This window comes from Pithys albifrons, chromosome 6 (genome assembly GCF_047495875.1).
Source record: "Pithys albifrons albifrons isolate INPA30051 chromosome 6, PitAlb_v1, whole genome shotgun sequence".
Lineage (NCBI taxonomy): Eukaryota > Metazoa > Chordata > Aves > Passeriformes > Thamnophilidae > Pithys > Pithys albifrons.
Window position 1 is genome coordinate 45,915,154 of NC_092463.1, and position 21,040 is coordinate 45,936,193.

Below are 21,040 nucleotides of genomic sequence, written 5' to 3' on the forward strand. Positions count from 1 at the left end.
ACACCCCGGGGCAGCACCGGCACCCGCCGCGCCCGCCCCGGCCCAGCTCAGGAGGAACTGCAGCCCGTGGGAAGGACTCACGTTGGCGAAGTCCGTGGAGAATCGTGTCCCGCGGGAGGGACGCCGGGCTGGAGCAGGGGCCGGGCTCCAGCTCCTCTCCCGGGGCAGCGGCAGAGCCCCCTGCGATGGCCTGGCCGTGCCGCCATTCCCGGCCCCTTGTGCAGCTGCCGGTGGGAGGGAGTGCTGGGGGGAAGCTGCTTTTAAGATTTTACTTTTCATTATCCTGCCCTGATTTCGAACGGTAATACATTCAGTTGATGTGCCCAACTCGAGTCTTTCCTGCCCACGACAGAAACGGGCGAGTGACCTCTCGCTGCCCTTATCTCAACACACAAGCCCTGTTATCTCGTCTCTGCCGTGCCCGGCTGCGGCGGGCAGGGACAGCGCGGCTCCGGACGGTGCCTGACACCCAGCCAAGGTCAGCCCAGCCCGACACCGCCCTCACCCGCTCCGCGTCCGCGTCCGCGCCCGCACACCTGCAGCAGGGCAGTCACGGCAGCAGCCCGCACTCACCCCGCAGGTCCCGGGTGCCATGCAGGTGCCTCCACGCCGGCCGTGCGGGGAGGGCGAGCCCCGCGCCCAGCGCCGCCCGCCCGGCCCGAAGCAGCCGCCGCACCCGCTCCCCGCTCAGCCGCAGGGACGCCGCCATCTTGCCGCTGCCGAGTCGGGGCTGCCCTACTCTGTGCCTGAGCACAAATAACCAGGCTCGCTCTGAGCGCCTCTATCGCCCGGGCAGGGCAAAGCCACCCGCAGGGACACCCGCGCCCTGCCCGCCCGCCCCCGGGCTGTTCCACATCTCCCCGGGCGCTGCCGCCCCTCGGCCGCAGCGGGCACCGCGCTCTCCGTCCCGCCCGGGCCAGGCCGGGCCGGTGCCCGCGCACAGGGAAGGCCCGGCGCTCCGCAGGCGCCCCCGCGGATCCGCAAGAAGCCCCCGAGCGAGGTCCTCGTGCCATGGCGGCCGTCGCGGGGGACGCGGAGCAGGTACTGGGGCCGGCGCGGGGGCTGCGGCTGCCGCGGAAACGGGGCAGTCACCCGGGAACTTCGTAGCTGTCCATGTTAGAGAGGACCTGGGAGTATCGGCGGATGACAGGCTGACTGTGGTGGCCAGGGGGAAATCCAGCCGGCAGAACCGGGGCGTGCTCAGCCAGCTGTATTCAAGAAGTAATAGCCATAAAGTAAAACGCAAGAATTTCCACCTCAACGTAACGAAGAACTTCTTTACCTTGAGGGTGGCAGAGCACTGGAACAGGCTGCCCAGGCAGGTCGCGCAGTCTCCCTCTCTGGAGACATTCCAAACCCACCTGGACAGGTTTCTGTGTCACCTGCTCTAGGGGACCCTGTCCTGGCAGAGGGGGTTGGGCTGGATGATCTCCAGAGGTCCCTTCCAAAGTGACTGCAGTTCCCAAAGTGTTGCCAGCTGTCAGTCTGGTTACAGCTGCAGGACTTGTGGGCCTTATTATGGTAGCTCGGGGTTTTTTTAGGTTCGTTTTGTGGAGGTTTTGTTTGATTGGTTTGTTGATGTTCTTGTCTCTCACCGGGGCTTTATACATGGCCAAAACCTGGAGGTGAGTTGGCAGTGCTGTGCTTCACCAAACGAAGCAAACACTGCCCTGGAGCCCATGGAATGTGACCTGGATGGGGCTCGGAATGCTCTCCAGGCTGTGTGTGGCACTGGGCGGGAGACCAGCATGAACCTACAGCGGGGAGACGAGACTTATCAGCAGACTGAGTAATGTGGCCTGTCAGGAAAGAGGCAAAGAATCTACTTAGTTGTAAAAAAAAATGAAGAGCAAATGGAGTTGTTGTCTTAATATGTAAAATGTTACAGAGATGAAAGGGGAGACTCTTTTTTAACTTTTAACATAACTGTTAGGGCAGAGAGAACAGATTAAAGTTGCAGCAAGCAAGATTTAGGGTAGGCATTAGAAAACATTGCTAACCTGGGACAGTTAAATAGGTTGCCTGAGGATCTTGTGACTCACTGTCATTGGAGGCTGTACAGAGGAGTTTAAAGTAGAAGGTTCCAGACCTTGTCAAACTTGCCCCAGGCTGCCATCTCCATAAATTCCCCTTCCCTGTCTCCTGCCTCAGTCTCCCTGCTGTGCTCTGGCACCTGTGCCTGTTCCACGCTGCTTCCCCACACCTCATCCTGCAAGTCCAACACCAGCTGGAAGCATTTTCCTCTGGCAGCTGCAGAATGTGCAGGTGTTCTGGCTGTGCAGAGGGACTGCAATGGGCAGGGCCTGGGCTTGCCCTGATTCTGTGAGCCAGGAGACAATCTCGTGGGGCTCTCAAAATCCCAGTTGCCCTTTGCTTAGTTCTTACAATCTTTAAACAGTCAAGGATCATGCAGGATTCAACCTTAGAGTCGCTGTGGCATTGAGGGAGAGCAGGCACAGCAGCCCTTTTTTCTAAATATTTCAAGGGGGAGATACTGGCACAAAGTAACAACCTGCCTGCCAATTTTGCCCTGTGCTGCTGTGGCTTTTGCTCTCTCCAGTGGGTGTTGGCAAAGTACTCCCCCCTAATGTGGATTCTTGCTGCTAAATGAATGTTTGTCTTGGAAATGTCCTTCCATGGGCATAAATGACTAAAGGGGGCAATAGGGCAGCAAATCATTTGTCATTTTAAAAAACTATTAAAGGTTCTACTTACTACAATTAAAAAAAAGTTGAGAAGGGCACACCATAAATGATAATTTTAGTGGGAGGTTTGTAGTTGCTGTAAAAACTGACAGTTCAAAACTTTTAAGCAGAGGAGGAATTCTTACCACATTGTTTTCCTATCCCTCCCGTAGAATTATTTCTTTTCTTACTAAAATATACCCTCCTTTTGCATTATAGAATCATTGTGTGATGCTGAAGGTGGTGTAGAAAATAATTTTTTAAAGGATCATGACATTATATTTGCTCTTTTGATTTATTTGATCCATTTCTATACTGAAGATATATTTTAACCAGAAATATTTTATTGATGATGCTTTTCTGACTTTATGTGTACAGTGTAGCACAAACCTGTTTTACCACATCAGATTTATCATTTCATGGCTATTCAAGGAAACCCATCATGGTTTACTACCCATTGATAAGATACATCAATGGTGTGATTTCATCTGTGCAGTCTGTGCTTATTTCTGAGGAAAACACTGGTTTCTCAGCAATTTCTGAAGGGGGGATGCATAGTTTATTTGCTATGATATAGTATATTTACTGTACACTGTTTATTTACTGTAATCTTTCACCATATCCGCACTGTAGTTCAGTTTACACCTTTTGCCAATTACCTCCAAAACCTTTACAAATTTGTTTGTTCCACAAGCAGCCTGGGACCACCTTGATTTTCATTATATTAGATCCATATTGTTTTCTGGGTTTTCAGTTTGGGTTTTAGGCTCCTAAATTATATTAGGTACAGTGATTTGAATAAAATAGGAAAAAATATTTTCTTTCAGTAACCCAAGTCTTGTAGAATAAAATAATTCTTTCTAAAAGATTTGACTGCTGAAAATTTTCAGTGAATGCTTCCACTCAGTTTTGTTTAGAAGTTCAGTAGCAAATTTGTTTTCTGAGTAATATTTAATGGATTTAAAAATTAGTCACATCTTTTTGTGGGAATTCTTGGAGTTTTTGTCTCACCTAACAGTGTGTACAAGTTTAGGCTGATGTGACAACAGCACAGCAGTGAAGAACTAAATTGTTCATGAAAGCAGTATCAGAAAACTACTGGGCCAGATCCTGAGAGGGAGATAGGAAGGAAGAGATAACCAGTGGCATCTGTACTTCAGCTTAAACATCAACTATTAAGTACTGACAGCTGAGATTTGTCAAAGAATAATCCTGTCGAGCTGCCTCCTGCTTTCACATATGTTCGCTCCCTGGCTCAGTACAGCAAGAACCATTTTGTAGTTATGGGAAGTACTGTCATTTTTATTATCAGTAATTTTAGACATGAAGTACAGTAATATTTTTATTTAGATAGTTTATGGTTATCATCACTATCCGTTGATCCTGGAAAAAATACTGTTAAGCTCTGAGGATTGATTTGTAATCTTGGAAATCTGCAGAAAAATAGTAAAAATCTCTCAACTAGGTTTATTCTTGATGAGAGGAATTTCTGAATTTGAACTTCTAGAAATTCTTTTTAATAACTGGCTAACAGCACTTGTGTTCTCCCATGAATATGAATTTTGCAGTAAATGTCTGGATTTATCAAACAGGGGAAATATGTAACAACTATAGGAGTGTTGTAATCTGGGTTTGTTATGGCTGTGCACATTCCATAAACCACAGCAATATAAACCTGCTTGATATAAGTTTATTCCTTCAAAAACAGAAGAGATATAATTTTTCTTTGGAGTGAAAAAGTACCAGTGTAGTACAGGTGAGAAATAAAAATGAAATACAAGGGGTGTAATTTTGAATAAGACTTAACACAAGATACTGTGGGACTCAGTTTGAGACAGGTGAATAGATAAAAATTATGCACAGCTACTAATTCCATACAAATAAGTCAGAACAACAAAACAGGGACTCATAATTAACACATACTGTGTTTTTGCTTTATATTTGGAAACTGACACATGCATTAATATTTTCAGGTTCACAGCATATTTCAGAGTCAGTATCTGAGGAATGTTTCACCAGTCAGACTGTACTTCAGGTGTCTTGTTATTTCCGTGGAGTACAGCTGGAAAGGAGAGGTTTCATTTTCAGTTGTGTGAATGGGGCAGATCTCAGATGCTTTTTTGACTATTAGTTTAGGTATTTGCTTCTTTGTCCTGGAGTCTTTGTTCTTTCCTATACTCTTGTATCTGCTGTTCTAATTGTTTCAGGTAATGTGAACTGATGAAGGTTTGTTCTCTAAAAATCTGAACTTCTTAATAAGTTCCCAGCAGTCCTGTTTAAAGTTTTGTTTCTATTGCTTGAAATGAGTAGAGAGATGATTTTTAATACACTAAAAGATACTTTAAATAAAAGAAAGAAAATTAGAGTGGGCAGGAATAGCATCTGTATTGAATCCCAGTTCAGATGAAACCCATAGAAGAAAAAAAAGTGTCTGCACTACTGTGGTAATGTAGGTGGAAATCTTGCCCCATTCCTGGGATTTAAATTGATGTAAATAAATATACTCTTCTGTTTCTCTACTTTGAATTTCCTACATGACGGGTTCAATTGTGTCAGGGTCTTTCTGAAAGGACATAAGATTTTTAGTTTTACAGTGGTAATTGAGGAAAGACTGGCTTTTTATTCTCTCAAGCTAAAAGAAATAACACAATATAAAAATGCATTAATTCAAGCACACAGCATGGATTAAAGTAGCATCTCAGAGCTTTCTCTGTGATTACTGGTTACATTTTGATTGTAAATGATTCAAATATTCAACATTTTTTGTTTTCCAGTGTAGTACTCACTTTTCAAAGACCAGTACTGTGAGCCCCAGCTTCCTTAGTTTCACGTGTTTATGCAGAGTCATGTTTAGGATTTCCAATAGTTTTGGCTTGTAGTAGATTAGCTATATAATTAACTAGAAAACCTCATAATTCTGTATTATATTAACTATCAGTGAATCTCTGACTACAGATACTTGTGATTAATATATAGATAGAGATTTATTTATTGATGTAATAAATGATGGATTTTGGAAACATTTAAGAAATTTTTTTTTCCCTTCTGAAAGAAAAATTAAAATAATGCCATTTGCCTGCTGGCTAAACTGGATGTGAAGTAACCTCACATTGTAAAAATGTAGGAGTGTGAAGTTCATAAAATAATTTGCCTATATTTTCTATGGTATATTTGTCTGCTATTTAAAAATATATTACAAGTAATAAAGTCTATTCTATTGTAATTTGTAACTCAATCAAAATAAACATGGAAAACAGGAAAAACTATTATTTGAACTTTTCAAAATGGCTGATGTTAGATGCATTTATTTTCCTTTTGTGGCAGTAGTGCATGACATAATCTTGCTGGTATAATACCTGTGGGCTGCTGCATTCAAATAAATTTGAAATGAGACCTTTCTAATCAGACATGGGTTATATGTGGGGGTTTTGTTTGTTTGTTTCAAGATGTGAAGGTCCCTGGCACAGCATTTTATAACTGAAGTTCATAAGCATAAATGTACTGCAGTATGAAAGTACTACTCCTTTAAACACGGTTTCAGAATTTAAATTCTTAGATTTGTGGTGTTTCTCCTGTTTTTTTCTTTTTTTTTCTTTCATTTATTTTTAGGATAAGTTACATCCAAGGAATCTTATCCCGGAGCTTTGTAGACTGTTTTATGGTTTAGGCTGGGTGACGGGAACTGGTGGAGGAATCAGCTTGAAACATGGGTAAGTCATGATGAAAGAGAAAGAATGTGATGGTTAGAGAGAGCCTGGCTGTGTTTAGTAGTTGTTGAGGGCATTTCAGTCCCATCAAAAATGCTTGAAAGTCAAGAATGAGCAAAAAGGCAGAGGGAGAAGAACAGTGTGCCAAATTTAACCATATAGGAGGGAGGTGACTAGTTTGAATTAATCATTATAGTCCCTTCAAATGGAGAGAGACAACTTTAGAGTAACGTTTTTCCTGTCCTTTTCCTATCTCTGTTTAAGGTAGATGAATTGTCCTTAAAATGATGCCTTAGGAGTTTTACATACTTGCAGATTTTTATATAGCTGTATAGTTTCTCATACTCTAAGTAGCAGCTAACAATTTCTCACAGTTTCTCATGGTTTGTGTCACATTCCTAAATTTTGTTTAACTGTCTTTTCAATGGACAAGATTGCAGCAAGGACATCTTGTTTGGGACACATGCACCTGGACCAGAATAACAAGGCAAAAGAAGACAGAAGGCCCAGAACCCTTGGAGGTGCTCCAACGGGGCAGTTCTGAGGGTGGTACCAGGGGCAGAAGGCTCTCGGGTTGGATAAACCCACTAGATATGATAATTAAGTAATGCTGTTAATTTGTAAGAACCCTGTACTGTGTGTGCACCTATAGACTTCATGCACCTGAAATGCATTCCCCTTCTTTCATTTCATTGACTGTGGAATTTAGAGTGGGTTACACAGGCACACTGCTTTCACATGCCCGTGGTTAAATGAGATCAATCTTACCCTAGACATTTTGCAGGTAAGTAATTTCCTTTAAGGAGGAAATGACTATTCTACTGAGATAATTTCTAAGGAGACGTGTTTGACATGTAATTAAAACAGGACAGATAACAGCAACAATTTTTGGTGTACATCTGCTACTAAGAAGCACCACTTTGTGTTTTAATTTTCTTGTCTCCCCTCTATTCATAATTCCCAAGCTTTTAGTGGAGACAGAGCTCCTCTCAGTGGCCACTGAAAAATGTCCTCATTCTGCAAAATGCCTTACACAGAGCCTGCAATTCTGTCCCCAGTCACAGGGTTGTGACACCAACTTGAGAGTACCTGACTTCTCAGCAGTTCTATTATTTGGTTGCTGAGGCCACACTGAAATACATTTTTGAAATCCTTTCTGACCTGGTATCAATATTGTACATGGTCTATGAATAGTTACGTGTTTGTGCTTTTTATCTACAGTAACAGTAGCTATGCTTCAAAATGAGTAGCTATAAGGCAGAGGTCAGACTGTCTTAGAATTGTAACACAGGAATAGTGAACAATTGAAATTTGATTCATATATAACAACTGGTTTTACCAGCTCATCCTAATCAGCATTTACTCACTGTATGGTTTGTATCAACTACTCAGAAAAAAAAAAAGCCAATTTGGATGTGGGATAATGTATTAAAAATGGATCTAGAATTCATTGTCAGGAATCTTGTATTTTGAAGGCTGTGTTTTATCATCAGATTTTTCCTTTCTGGTTAAAAAGAAAGTCTGTTTTAAGAACAATTAATTGTCTTTCATTAGTAAGCAAATTAACACTTGATTTCTCTACTTGTTGCCTGAATGAAGAGACCAACTCCTGCCTCACTACGACCTCCTTTCAGGTAGTTGTAGAGAGCAGTAAGTTCCCCCCTGAGCCGCCTTTTCTCCAGGCTGAACACCCCCAGCCCCTTCAGCCACTCCTCCTAAGACTTGTGCTCCATACCCTTCACCAGCTCCATTGCTCTTGTCCAGAAATACAGACTTCTCATGGTCCGTAGGAAATGTGTCTGTAACTTGACTAGTTATTCACTAGATGTCTCTGTGCTCCTGAATGTACTATGTGACTGTTGAAGCCGAATAGTGGCTGCAATTGAAAGAGAGAAGCTAGTTGGGATTTTTACTAATAAGGAAAGTAATTCAGATACCATCTTAAAATACTTTTCATTTATATCAATTTATGTAGGTTTTTTTCATGTGGACCTTGCAAGAAGTGATGCACTTCTACTTTCATTTAATTTAATTTTATTGTATTAATGATATCTCTTTACCAATGCAAATAAATATATAACTGCACTAAAAACCTAAACCAAAGTTAAAAAGTTAAAAAAGAAAGTATTTTTATTGTAGAATGCTACAGATAATTATTACTGTTAATAGGTAGTCTTGGATTTTTATGTAATAGTTTTGTGACCTGCTTTATCACAGATCAGCATCTGCTTGCAATTTCTCATTTAATTTTTATTCTGAATTCTGGGAATTAGAATTTGGATTATTGCAGGGAGGGCTTTTTTTTGGTGGTGGGGGGAGCAGGGGGAGAAATAAGTCTGCACTTCCTAGTGTGTTTCAGATCTCTTGCAAAGCTGAAAGCAGGGGTTTGTACCCCTGCGAGTTAGAGATTTCATATGCCCTTGTACAGTTTGGTTCTATTTTGAAACCATTTACATATCAGTGTATGGAAGGAGCAGGAAAGTTATTAAATTATGAGAAGCTAGATTTGCTATTTCCTTTTCAGTGGATCAAGAGCTCTAATGCCTGTGCAGTTGAACAGTTGTTGTTCAACTGTGTTTACTAATTTTCACTGTCTGCAACTTTTCATAGGAATGAAATCTACATCGCTCCTTCAGGAGTCCAAAAGGAAAGAATACAGGTATGTTAAGCTGTACTTTTACCTCAGAGCTCATCTGGAGATGGATTAAAGTGCCTTTGTTTAGAGTTTCATTTTTCCTTATGTAAGTTAAAAACTTGTTATACTGTTGACTACCTTACTGAAAAAATTGATGATTTCTCCCAGTATTTCACTATCATAGCAAGCCAATATGTGTTTCAGTGGCCAGTATCTATTAGTCTTGGTGATCTTGTTGCATCAAATTAACACAAACCCCTGTGAGATTCAAACACTACTCAAGTCCAGTTTTATTCTTTGTCAAGCTTGATTATCTTTATAGCTGTCTGGCTACAGGTTCAAGTTACCGTAGCACGTAGGTAAATAAGCATTAACACCTCATCGCTGTATATTTTCATTTGAGTGATTACAAATATTTGTCTATGTAAATATTTGGGCTCTCCCCATGAAAAGGTGACCTTGTCTATCTGTCTCCTTTCCAGGAAAAACCCCCAAAATGTAAATGAAGGGGAGAATGGTAAATGGTAACTATTTTGTGACAGCAGGAACTCCCCCCAGAATAGCATAATATGTGGAAAGGATTTGTCATTTCAAAGATCTGAGGATAAATACAAGGAGGAGTGAAAGGAATCTCTTTCCTGAAACTTTGGGGTTTCACAGCAGAGTTTGCAGGGCATGTGAACAAGTCAGGCAAAGGTATTTAGGATAACCATGGTAGTCTGTTCTGTGCTATCACCAGCTGTGGTTTGAGTGTAGTGATGGAGGAAATCTCTTGCAACTGTATCTTCTGCTGGCTTTTAAAATAACATTAAAAAAGAAAGTTTCATTACTGCCCTGTACAATTTTTTGTACTATTATGAGTAGCTGATTGATGCAAAGGTATCATTCACGTAAAGCTACTAAAAGTGAGGTTTAAAAAGAAGTAATACTACAGGTTAAATAGATTATTTCTGGGTTTTAACTCATGTCCTTTGTTGGTTCTTTAGGTGGGGAGGGAAAAGTACATCTACAATTCTTTTTTTTTTTTTTTAGTCAGTAACTACTTTTGATCTATTTTCTGTTATTTAGGCACAGGCTGTCTCCTTTCTGAGAAAATTGTAGTTGTACAAATACCTGCCTGGCACCAGTATGAATAAAGAATACCTAATGTTAATTCCCATTACACAATGTCAATAAGTAGTATTAGAAGCTAGAATAAATGTGGCACTTTTATAAAGCTAAAGTCACATTCTGTATTAAGTATTTATTCATATGTATTTGTTTCAGTAGAAGGAAAACAGAACTATCTGAGTCATCCCAGGTCAAAATAGTTTCTTCATTTTTACAGCCAGAAGATATGTTTGTTTGTGACATGAATGAACAGGACATCAGTGGTCCTCCACTGCATAAGAAGCTAAAGAAAAGCCAGTGCACACCTCTTTTTATGAATGCCTACACTATGAGAGGTATGAAGCAAATGTTGTTTGTTCAGCTATGTCTGAAACACTGTAAATGTACATCCACAAAATTGTTATTTAATGCTGTACTCTTTATACGTAGAAGTTACAATGAAATAAGCATGAAACTATAAAATAAATTGAAGGTATATATACACAATGGAAGGGAATCTGTATTGACATTCTGTTCGTGTCATTTACAATTTTTTCTTCTTATGTAACTATTCCTGTGATCATCTTTTCAGCGCTAATTTTTAGTGCAGTGTATTGGTAGGTTGTAAGGGAAGCTGGGGAATTTACAGCAGTTTTATACCAGTAGTTTTGCCTATTCACCAACTATGGTTTAGATCCTTTTGCATTGGCTGAGATTAATGTTATCAATTATGAATAGGAGAAAAAAGTATGAATCTTTTCTTCTTCAGGTGGACAGTAATTGAGAGTATTTCATGTTGTGTGAGACTTAGATCTGTTATTTTAGAAAAGATTTAAGGAATATCTTCTGTTCTTCCTGCACAAGAAGCTTACATGTGTACCCAATGAATGGCAACACTGCAAATTTATAAGTAGATTATAATTGTTGTCTACCTATCTTTTCATCATGTCATAAGATAACAACAAATATTTTTTCAGAAAATCAGTGGATAATTGGAGGTGACATAAAAAGAAAGTAAAAGTCTTGAAACTTTCATCTCACAAATAAGTTTGGGAATTCTTAAAAATCTCAGGACTGATAAAATTAATAGTGTGTTTCCGTCATTGCAGTATGTAAAGAAAAGTACTAATAGTGTTTCTCCTTGAATTTGTGCAAGTAGTTTCTCTACCGGAATTTGTTACTAAAAGTTAACACTGGTGTCCTAAGACAATCTGTAATTACCCTTTGTAGGTGAGTAATGATCTCATACCTTCATTTAGGTTGCTGTGTACTTTTTCCTCTAGTGCAGTAGATCACCATTTGCTAAGATGCCTAATCAAAGGAAATTAAGTATAGGAATAAAATTTTCCTAATAGACACATTTTTAAACTAATTCTACAAATAGTTTTTTTATTTCTTTCTTTTTGTGTTCTTAGGTGCAGGTGCAGTGATCCATACTCATTCCAAGGCTGCTGTTATGGCTACCCTTCTTTACCCAGGGACTGAGTTCCGTATCACCCATCAGGAGATGATAAAAGGAATCCAGAAGTGTACTTCAGGAGGCTATTACAGGTACTTCTCTATATTTAAGAAAAGAGGCATGATATTTGGGCATTTGTTTTCAACAATATAAATAAATGACATTAAAGTGTGTAATATAAGGTATTAAGAATATGAAGTAAAAAGATCTTTGGAATAAATGAGTCATTGGATTTCTGTAAGGTCACAAGCTGGTGGAAGAGATGGAGATAAAATCATGTAATGTCACAGCTGCTGTGTGTGTTGAGCTGCAGAAACAAACCAAATAAAGAGCTACGTCCTGAGATGTTGACACATCTATACAGTGTTAAACTGAAACTGGAGCCAACCAGCATTAGGTTGGATTGATAGCATGTACAAACTATGTTTAGGTGGATTTCATGTATCACTGCCTGTGCTAGTTTAGGGCATGTTAAGAGAGTAGAGGATTTCAGATTTTACTTGACAGAGTTTGAAAGAAAATTCAGAATAAACAGCTCATTAAAGGTAGTGTTATTACTTTTCAAGGATGAGCTCTGAGGTAAGTGCTGAGTTATTCCAAATTATGTGTGATGGCTTGTTTTGAGGTCTCCACCCACGGAGTGTTGAATTGGGATCTGCAAACAACATTTATATAACATGTGACAAGTAGATGAGAAATTGAAATGCTTAATTCTTTCCACTTTTTGATGTTAATTTTTGTATCTAACTATTGCCCTTTGGCAAGGGAGCAAGGCGTATATGATTTTGTGCCCAGGCATATTTTGTTCCATTTTGGCTGACGTGCCAACTTTTATCTTCTTGTCAGCATTACCATGTGCATTTTTAATGTGGCAAAATACAATTCCTTGTATTGAATTGTCTAACAACATTAGTTTTAAAAATATCCACAGCAATTTTCTATTTTGGGTATGCACTTTGAACTCACAAACACTCCTAAATGTTAGTCAAGAGACATTGTATTTATTGGGTTCCATATCTCCAGATATCTCTGTCACCCTGTTAATTTATAAGAAAAACTAAAGAAATCAAAACTCCACATTATATGGTTCATGAGCACATATTTGTCCATACTAAACTGATTCCACTGTCTTGCCTCTCAAGGCTTCCCATTGAATTCCAAAGAAATTTGTTAGTAGAAAATGGGACCTTTCAAAAAAGAGATTGACAGTATGTTGTTTCTAACTGAAAGCTATCCAGGAAAATGCTAAAAATATGATGATCAGAAGTATTTTTTGGCCTAAATACGACTCTAGTGATGCCAAAGAAGTTTTCCGTTCACCTTCTGTAGAAGAAGAGTTAGATCAGTAGTAAACAGCTTTAAAAATCCAGACTTTCACAAAGTATTTTAAATGAAGTTTTGACTAAAGGTAGGCTGCTTTTATTTCAATGAAACTGAAGAGACATCAAGTATTTAGCTCATTTTGAGTCTTCTTGACATTTTTATAGATACTAGTTCTTGATAAAATCTTATGGTTATACTGAAGAATAAATTATGCTGTTTATACCTGCTTCCAAGCTCATGTAGAAAGCAGAACCTAGGAAGCCAAGCCATTAGCTCATTTGGCCTCAAATCTAGTTTTAGTGATCAGAATACATAAGAGTCAAAGTAAAGCTACAAATGCCACCTGATTTTCTTCATTCACTATTTTTATAGGCTTCTTTGAGAAAGCATCAGCATTGAAAACTGTAAGGGATGAGACTTTCATTTTCTGAATATCTAATTTGAAGTATAAGCTGTTACTTTTGGTATTTTTTACCTTTGCTTTATTTCTATATTTTATACAAGTACTACTAGCATCCACTTACGAAATATCTATGTGATCTCAATGATAAACCTGAACCTGGAGTGGGGACTTATTAAAACTATTTAAAACAAGTTTCTGCCAGTGTTAATTAAGGTTCAAACAATGCCAAATATCCCAGTCCTCCTTCAGAAGAAACTCTTAGGCAAGTTCCACTGAGTAACATGCATCATCTTGTCTTTGGAACTGGGGTTCTCAGGCTCTCTTAAGATCTCCTGTAGCCCACCAATGACTCCAGCACACCGAATTTATTTTTCACATGTTGACTACTTTCTGTTTATATGTCTTAGCAGGACAATCTTCCAGGGGCTTTTTGGACTACCTAAATTTTTTTTTCTGCTCTCAAGCAAACATCTTAATTTCCTTCTTCATGATATGATTCTTTTAAATAATTTAATCTGAGGTAAAGCTTGTAGATGATGCCAATACAGGATGGAGAGTTTGAGAAAATTGTAAAAAGACTAAACTACAAAGTGGTATTTGAATAAACAGCTACACCTAATAGATTAAAGTGTTAATTTTTTTGTGCCTCAAGTGTAGCTCAGGTATTGCCAGCATACTATGTGTTTGTGAGTGAGAGATGTTCCTGAGAATTCTTAGGTTGCAGCATGACTCACAAAAGAAGAGCATAAAATCACTAGTGCTGAAAGTTTATTAACATCCTTACAGAGTCAAAGGAGAATCTCTTTCTTAGGGAAAAACTTCATAGATTTAAGCACAGGGGTTTTTTTAAATACCTGAACATTCATTTTTCTTTTAGATATGATGATACACTAGTGGTTCCCATTATTGAAAATACACCAGAAGAGAAAGATCTCAAGGAAAGAATGGCACATGCAATGGAAAAATACCCAGACTCTTGTGCTGTATTGGTCAGACGTCATGGTGTTTACGTATGGGGAGGAACATGGGAAAAAGCCAAAACGATGTGAGTACAATTTAGAAATGTTCTATGTTTTGCCACTATACCTCAAAATCCTAATGAACTTAATTCCTGTGTATTTTCAACCCATGGACAATGATTCAGAACATTAAGGCCTCACTGCGTGTGTAGGAAGCTTTTGGGAGTGGGTTCATCCATGATTCTATCGCTTGGATTTCTTTCACATCAGTGTTGGCTAGTAAGATTGACAACATTTTTCTTCCATATGGACAAGTCTCTCCTCATATGAAACCTGCAGGCAATCTCTGCTTTTCTTTGACACCTGCCAAATACTGTTTGTGTAGTCTTCTCTCATACCATTTTTGGAATTTATTTCCTCTGCAGCAAAAATGTTGGGCACTTTCCATACCACAGTATTGGAAATAACAGTAATAGAGCTATCCATTCAGACTGTTGCATTGGTGATATAAAGCTAAGGAAGGAAAATACTAGTTTTCATGTATCATGGTAAGACTTGAGCTGTACTTACGTATCACTTTGTTCCCCTATTAATTTTAGGTGTGAGTGCTATGATTACTTGTTTGATATCGCAGTGCAGATGAAGCAGCACGGGCTAGATCCTTCAAAACATCCAGCCGGAGAAAATGGGATCTTGTAAATGTCAACAACATTTATATTCAGGTGTGAATTTATCTGTAAAGATGATCTGTTTAGAGGGAAGGACTACAGATGACACCATCGTTTCAGTCTGCTTTCCCACTCAGGAACCATCAGTATTGCTCATCTTCCCCCAGTCTGCTTCGTTACCACTGCAATTATCTCTGTGCCTGAAGTAACACTCCTTTTCCACACAATGTAACCAAAAAGTTATGTATTAATAGTTAAGTATATCCTGTGCATATTTAGAACCTATGTATAGCATGGAGTGCAATTGCTTTTTAAAAGAAAATGGTATCAAGCATTACCACTAAAAACCAATGGTAATTCCAAGGGCTAAGAACGCCCCACCTCGTAAGCTAATCTGTACTGAGATGTCTGAACACCCACATTTGTTCTTCAGCTTGCAGGATCACATTTGATTTCAGTCCATCTCATGGTGTTATTTGTGTGGTGGGTTGGTTGGGGGTTTTTGTGGATTTGTCTTTTTTTTTTAAGTAAAAGCACATAGATAACATGATCGGGCCGTACTTTACATGAAGGATACCTGAAACAATTCTCACATAAGGCACTGTGCAACTTAGTATGGCAAAACACAGTGGTAGCATAACACTTCAGAGTTTGAGACACTTCTTCCTGAAAATGTAAGCAAGGTTAAAGGTACCACTACAGAAATTATAAAGGGGTTTCTTGGCCAAAGTGGTGATGTAGTTAAACAGGGTAGACTAACTTGTTGCAGAGTTGTCCTGTTAGATAATCCACTGCACCCACCACGACTTCATCAGAAGAAATGACAAATGGTTGCTCAGGGCACGTGTGCCCAGAACAGACAGGAACTTGGATCATTAGCCTTTATGCCCACACTGGAGGGGGAAGCAGTGGGACAGGAGGCTTGCTGTCAGTGAGTCTCTGCATTAGCAGGCATTTGGAATGCTGCCACTGCGTACATGCTGGCTGCATGGCCCCTGAGAACCATTCTAAAATTGCTCCTCAGCTCCTGCAGTTGAATAGGTTGGGCTACTGTAGTGGCCTATTTATTGTGACTAAATACCTAGTTTTAGAGGATTTTCACTTTTACCTTGTTTGTCCCATACAGGTTTCCTACACAGTGATGGGAGTTCCAGATTTCACCTCACATTGTTGAAGCCAGAAGGGGGTGCTGTTATACTCAGGGGATTTACAGATGTCAGCAGGCAGTTTTGATGGCTAAACAGATCCAAGAGGAAAAGAAGAGTTAAAAACAACTGAGCAATCATTGCTATTTATGAATCATGTCAAGTGTTAGTGTAGGAGGAGTGAAAATTCAGATGCAAAAACAGATTTTGAAAAACTGGAGAACTAATGTGACATTTTGTGTGCCTTAAGAATTGATATTTCAGCAACCCTGATTGGCTGATTCTACTCTAATGCTACATCATTTAACTTGTTATAAGTCACCATTTCTGAAAGTTATAGTAGCTTTTATTCTTCAGGAAAAAAATGAGGACAACCCTTTAATTAGAAGTTAAAACTTAAAGCATTGTTTGAACTGTTGATTCTTTCATGCCATGTTCCTAGGTTATTTTTAGGGTTTTTTAAATTAAGCCTGTATCATATGTATTTTTAAATTCTCCTAATTGTCATTATAATGAGTAGGAAACACATAATTTTATAGTGTGTATTTTGTACTTGTTATTGAGAGGCTGCTCTAGGTCATCACTTTGAGTAAGATTTTATTTATTGAAACTTTAAAACAGCTTTATATGACCTTTTGATTAGCCCCCTCCAAGGCAGATTTAATCAAGTGTTCATTAAAACGTAGTCTTACGTATATATGACACAGCATCTTTCGAAATTTTCTGTAATGGCCCTGCAGTGTAAGCCTTGACTGACCAGTTTTCTGACTGAGACTCTCTTCCCAAGGGGTCATTGAGACAGGGTAAGCACCAACTGACCTTGTTTTCTGCTGGGGGCCCTGGATTCCCACCACTTCCCCTTACATCATCTCTGGCATTTCTTTGAGCTTCCATGAGCTCAAAGAAATGGAGGGGAATTAACCATGAGGTGAATTAACTCTTCAGCCTAAAAGAAAACTACTGTGAGAGTTGGGGAAAGAAAATTATTAAATTATGTCCTTCCCTACTTGCACCTGCAGTGTGCAACCTTTAACCCTTAGGGGGAGGGTGACCTTGGTTATTGTGAAATTGTGGTTATCACTGTTTTACTGCAGGTTATTTGCTATATCTATATTTTTTTAATTACTAGACACTGGTTTGTCTGTGGCAAATACTTAAACTGCCTGATTTCTGCAAAAAGTAAATTCCTGTGGTATTCTGATGATGCTTTCAGAATAGTTCATAGTTGTGTCATTCCATAATACTGATATTTTGTAAGTATAAAGCACATTTTACACTTGATGTTGGTTTGTTTTGCATGTATAATGACAAACTATAAAAGAACACTCACAAGGAAAGCTTTTTTTGCCAAATATATTCCTCTTGTGTTAATTACCAACACTTTCTTTCTCATCCAGCTACAGTTTTCCATTCTGCAGCCTTTCTAAAATCTGTGGAAAACATCCAGTTTCTATAGTAATAGTTATGTTCTGTCATACAGGATTCCAAGATGTTCAGAATCCCACTCAGTGATACGGAAGTGAACTATGTGCACTCTTCTCCTGTCTTCACGTGTAAACTCTCAGCAAAGAAATTAATGCCTTTACAGCTTTGATGATTGCATAAATTTGTGAAATGATTACTGTTTTCTGGAGTATTCAGAAAGCTCTTGCACTTCAGATCCAATTATGTAGAACAAAAATAGGAAAATTCCTCCTGATTTAAAGCTTATAAGCTCACGTAATTTTTAAGTCTATATAATATTCTGATGTGAATTGTTGGCTAATAAGCCAGCTAGATATTTTTATACATTTGCAGCAAAGGCTTGATCTCCCTCAAAGCCAATTACCTAGATTTAGCATCACCAGATAGGCTTATGTCAAAATGATATAATTCCCATTTCAAGTGGCTCATCCAAAAAGCTAAGTAAGTTCCAACATTTCTCAATAAAAGTGACTTCCTAGCAAACATCCTGTTTGCTTTCCAAGAAGGAAATAAAACTGCAGAATACAGCATCTTGAAACATTAAGGGATAGAACTCTTAACTTGGAGTAAGCAGTTATGATGCCAATATATGTTCTGTAGTGAAAGCTGTAATGCCTGAACAATTGGCATCCAATATGCTTTATCTCTGAAACTGTAATTTAAAAATATCTAAAAACGTCCACTGACTAATGGAACAATACAAATGAACCAGTAGCCTTCCTCTGAGTTGTTTTTTGCCATGCTTTGTTGGCAAATAGGTTTGTAACACTTTCTTGCTGTTTTACAGATGGCAAGTTGACAAAAAACCCCTGTAGCACTTTACATGGATTATTATTTTATCAAGCAGCAAAAGAAAATACGTAGTTTGATGTTAATCCTTCCTAATTTCTGTGTCTTAGAATTTTAATATATTGAAATCAAAAGCATTTCCAAATACTAAATTTTTAAATTTTTCTATAGTCTTCAGACTTTATCATCTGCTAGTTTTTGCTAGAGCAGTCAGCAGAAAACTATTGACTGGCTATGCTCAGTACAGAAAATGGACTAAAAGTGTCTAAATGGGATTTAATGGGGAATCATGGAAATTCACATAGTCTGAAAGGCATTTACAAATATTCCTTCTCTCCATATATATATATATGTGTTGGGGTTTTTTACTCTAGGATACTGTGCTATTGTACTAGCAATTTTTTCCCATCTATGACAGATAAAATTACAGGTTTAATCTCCAGAAACCAGATCAACAACATTTTTTTTAAATAGTTAAAGATAAATTCTCACTCATTAATGAGACGCACATTATCTCCAGTTTCTCTAATGGTAATTTCTGGTAATTACGAACAGAATACACTGGATGTAGAAGAAAGAATAGGTCTTACATTTAAAACATAGAGCTGGAAGTCTAGATTTTGTGGCTGATTCAAGTGTTACCTTAAGGTCACGCCTTGAACAGTTTGCTTTGATGGGAGTTTCAAAAGACCTTGAATGACTCTATTACTACCCTAAATCTCACTGAAACATTGGACGTTTAATTTCACCAGCTCCCCTCTTCACTCCAAGGATTTAGCTGTCTTTACTTCAACCAGGAGCAATAAAAACAAAAAAAGCATAGTGAGAGTCACCTTCAGTACAAGCTACCAACATATCACTGTTGTATCCCAGTTTGTCATCAAATGCTTAACTGCAATTTTTTTCCATAGTAGAAACCTGTAGTTTAAGGGAAAAAATTGCAAAAATAATTTAACCTAAAAAAAATTTACAAAAGCAAGAAATAAGGAACTAAGCTCTCCTGCTTACTCAGATATGTATTACCATTACCACAAATAACACAGCACAATGTTTGTGACTTCAATTCCTCACCTCCCTAAGGATACCTGCTATCTTCTCAGATGAAACATCTTTTTTAAGATGTCATTTTTAAATTCCTGTTCAGACAAAGCAGGTTGACCTCACAGTCCCCGTTTCAGTGGAGTTCCTGAAAACAATACCACTGCAATAAAATAGTATCTCAGGAGACTACCTGGGCTCTGCAGGTTGCTGGGCATTTAACACTAATGATTACATTTCTTCGTCTTTATGCTTTGTCTCATTTCCATGTTTTATTCAGTTCTAGTCCTGCTTTTCTGTAAAATTGTCCCTCCTTCCCTGTTTTCCTTACCATCTTTGAAACCAAATGTGAACATAGTACCATTTGCATTCTGGTTGAACTTTCAAACCCAAGAATATTTTTGTGTTAGGAAACAGCTCTTTCTTGATTCATCTGCTACATCCCTGACATATCCGGGCATGTCCTGTTATTGTGTGTTTGCAGAATTTTGGTACTTAAACCTGTTAATGTGCCTTTTGTATTTCAGACACACTAGGATTTTGCAAGCAAATGTCTGTTGATTGCAAGAGGGTATGAGCAAGTATGAGACTGATTTCCTGTTAAGGAATCGCTACATTAAAAGGATATTTGCATAATCATAGACTAAGATAATGTAGGGAAAACCCCTGAGATTATTCTGATGCCAGGATTAAGCCAAGCCCAACATGTAATTTATTTGAATGTATGAAAGCTGCTTCTTATCACTCCCTTCTATCTTAAGTCTCCAAGCACTTTAGTTGGCAGCAGAAGGCTCTAACTCCTCCTGGGTAATTCATTATCCTCAACAACTTTTAAAAGGGTTATTTTAAGTTTAACTTAACAGTACCTACAACTTAATTAATACAATAAAAAAATTATTCCTTTTATGTCATGTCATGTGTTCAAAAACAAGATACGGCATCTTCTGGGGTCATCATTTTATTTGATGCCCTCGCCTTCAGGATATGATAACTTTGGAAGTACTGCATGCACCACAAAACAAGAGTTCAGGACTACACCTACGGAAAACAGCCAAAACCAATGTGATTTCATAAGAGAGGTAGTTTTTTTAACTTGTATATAAATGAAGATGTGTCCACATACGAGTTTGGCAGAAGAACCTTAAGAGAAAGTACATTGGCAATTAGAAATTAAGGCACACAACAGTGCTGTTTCTGAAAAAAAATTAATTCTTAGGGCTGGAGTTTTCTGACCTCCATTTTAAATTCAGTTGCGTGCTTTAAGTTTTCATTTGGGGAATCTTACTGGCAAAGAATTTGTCACACTTGTCACCTGTTGCTTCCTTCAGGTTCCTTCCTGTTGCTTAGAGGCTTATGGCTGGGGTGCTATAGTGCTGTCTGAAAGATTATTTATTTTTTTACTCATCTTGCATGAGTAAATTATTCGAACCAGAAAGTCCAGTTTCCAGGGGAAAAAAAAAAAGCAAGCAAAAGAATCCCGGGGCTGCTCTCATGCCAGCTTGCCACAGTTGAAATAAATGGGGTTACAAAGAGATATGTAGGTGTAGCAAGAGTGCAGCTACTGTTTCTGAAAAGCAATAGAGGGAGGAGAACGCATTGAGCAGCATTTCAGGGACAGCTCAGTCCATGAAGCCTCAAGCCATAGCATAAGAGGGGAGTAGCGTTTTAAGTGAGGGA

General features: G+C 38.8%; 2 protein-coding genes across 4 annotated transcripts in view; one reads left to right on the top strand and one right to left on the bottom strand.

Moving 5' to 3' along the window:
- PDHX (pyruvate dehydrogenase complex component X) overlaps window positions 1–954 on the bottom strand; it is a 38,405-nt gene extending 37,451 nt beyond the window's left edge. Inside the window, exon 1 of one of the 3 annotated variants that reach the window (XM_071558681.1) lies at window positions 574–954. In XM_071558681.1, the coding sequence (XP_071414782.1) occupies window positions 574–709 (136 nt within the window). In that variant the 5' untranslated portion in view covers window positions 710–954. Of the gene's footprint in view, window positions 1–81; window positions 188–536 lie in introns of those variants that run through there. The other 2 variants (XM_071558682.1, XM_071558683.1) reach the window with 2 other exon arrangements.
- APIP (APAF1 interacting protein) lies at window positions 791–20,269 on the top strand. The gene is made up of 8 exons (XM_071558684.1): window positions 791–1,041; window positions 6,294–6,394; window positions 9,002–9,050; window positions 10,354–10,471; window positions 11,531–11,666; window positions 14,178–14,345; window positions 14,859–14,981; window positions 16,054–20,269. The coding sequence occupies exons 1-7, from the start codon at window positions 1,012–1,014 to the stop codon at window positions 14,956–14,958; spliced, it is 702 nt and encodes a 233-aa protein (XP_071414785.1). The 5' UTR covers window positions 791–1,011; the 3' UTR covers window positions 14,959–14,981; window positions 16,054–20,269.
- Window positions 20,270–21,040: the final 771 nt, after the last annotated feature.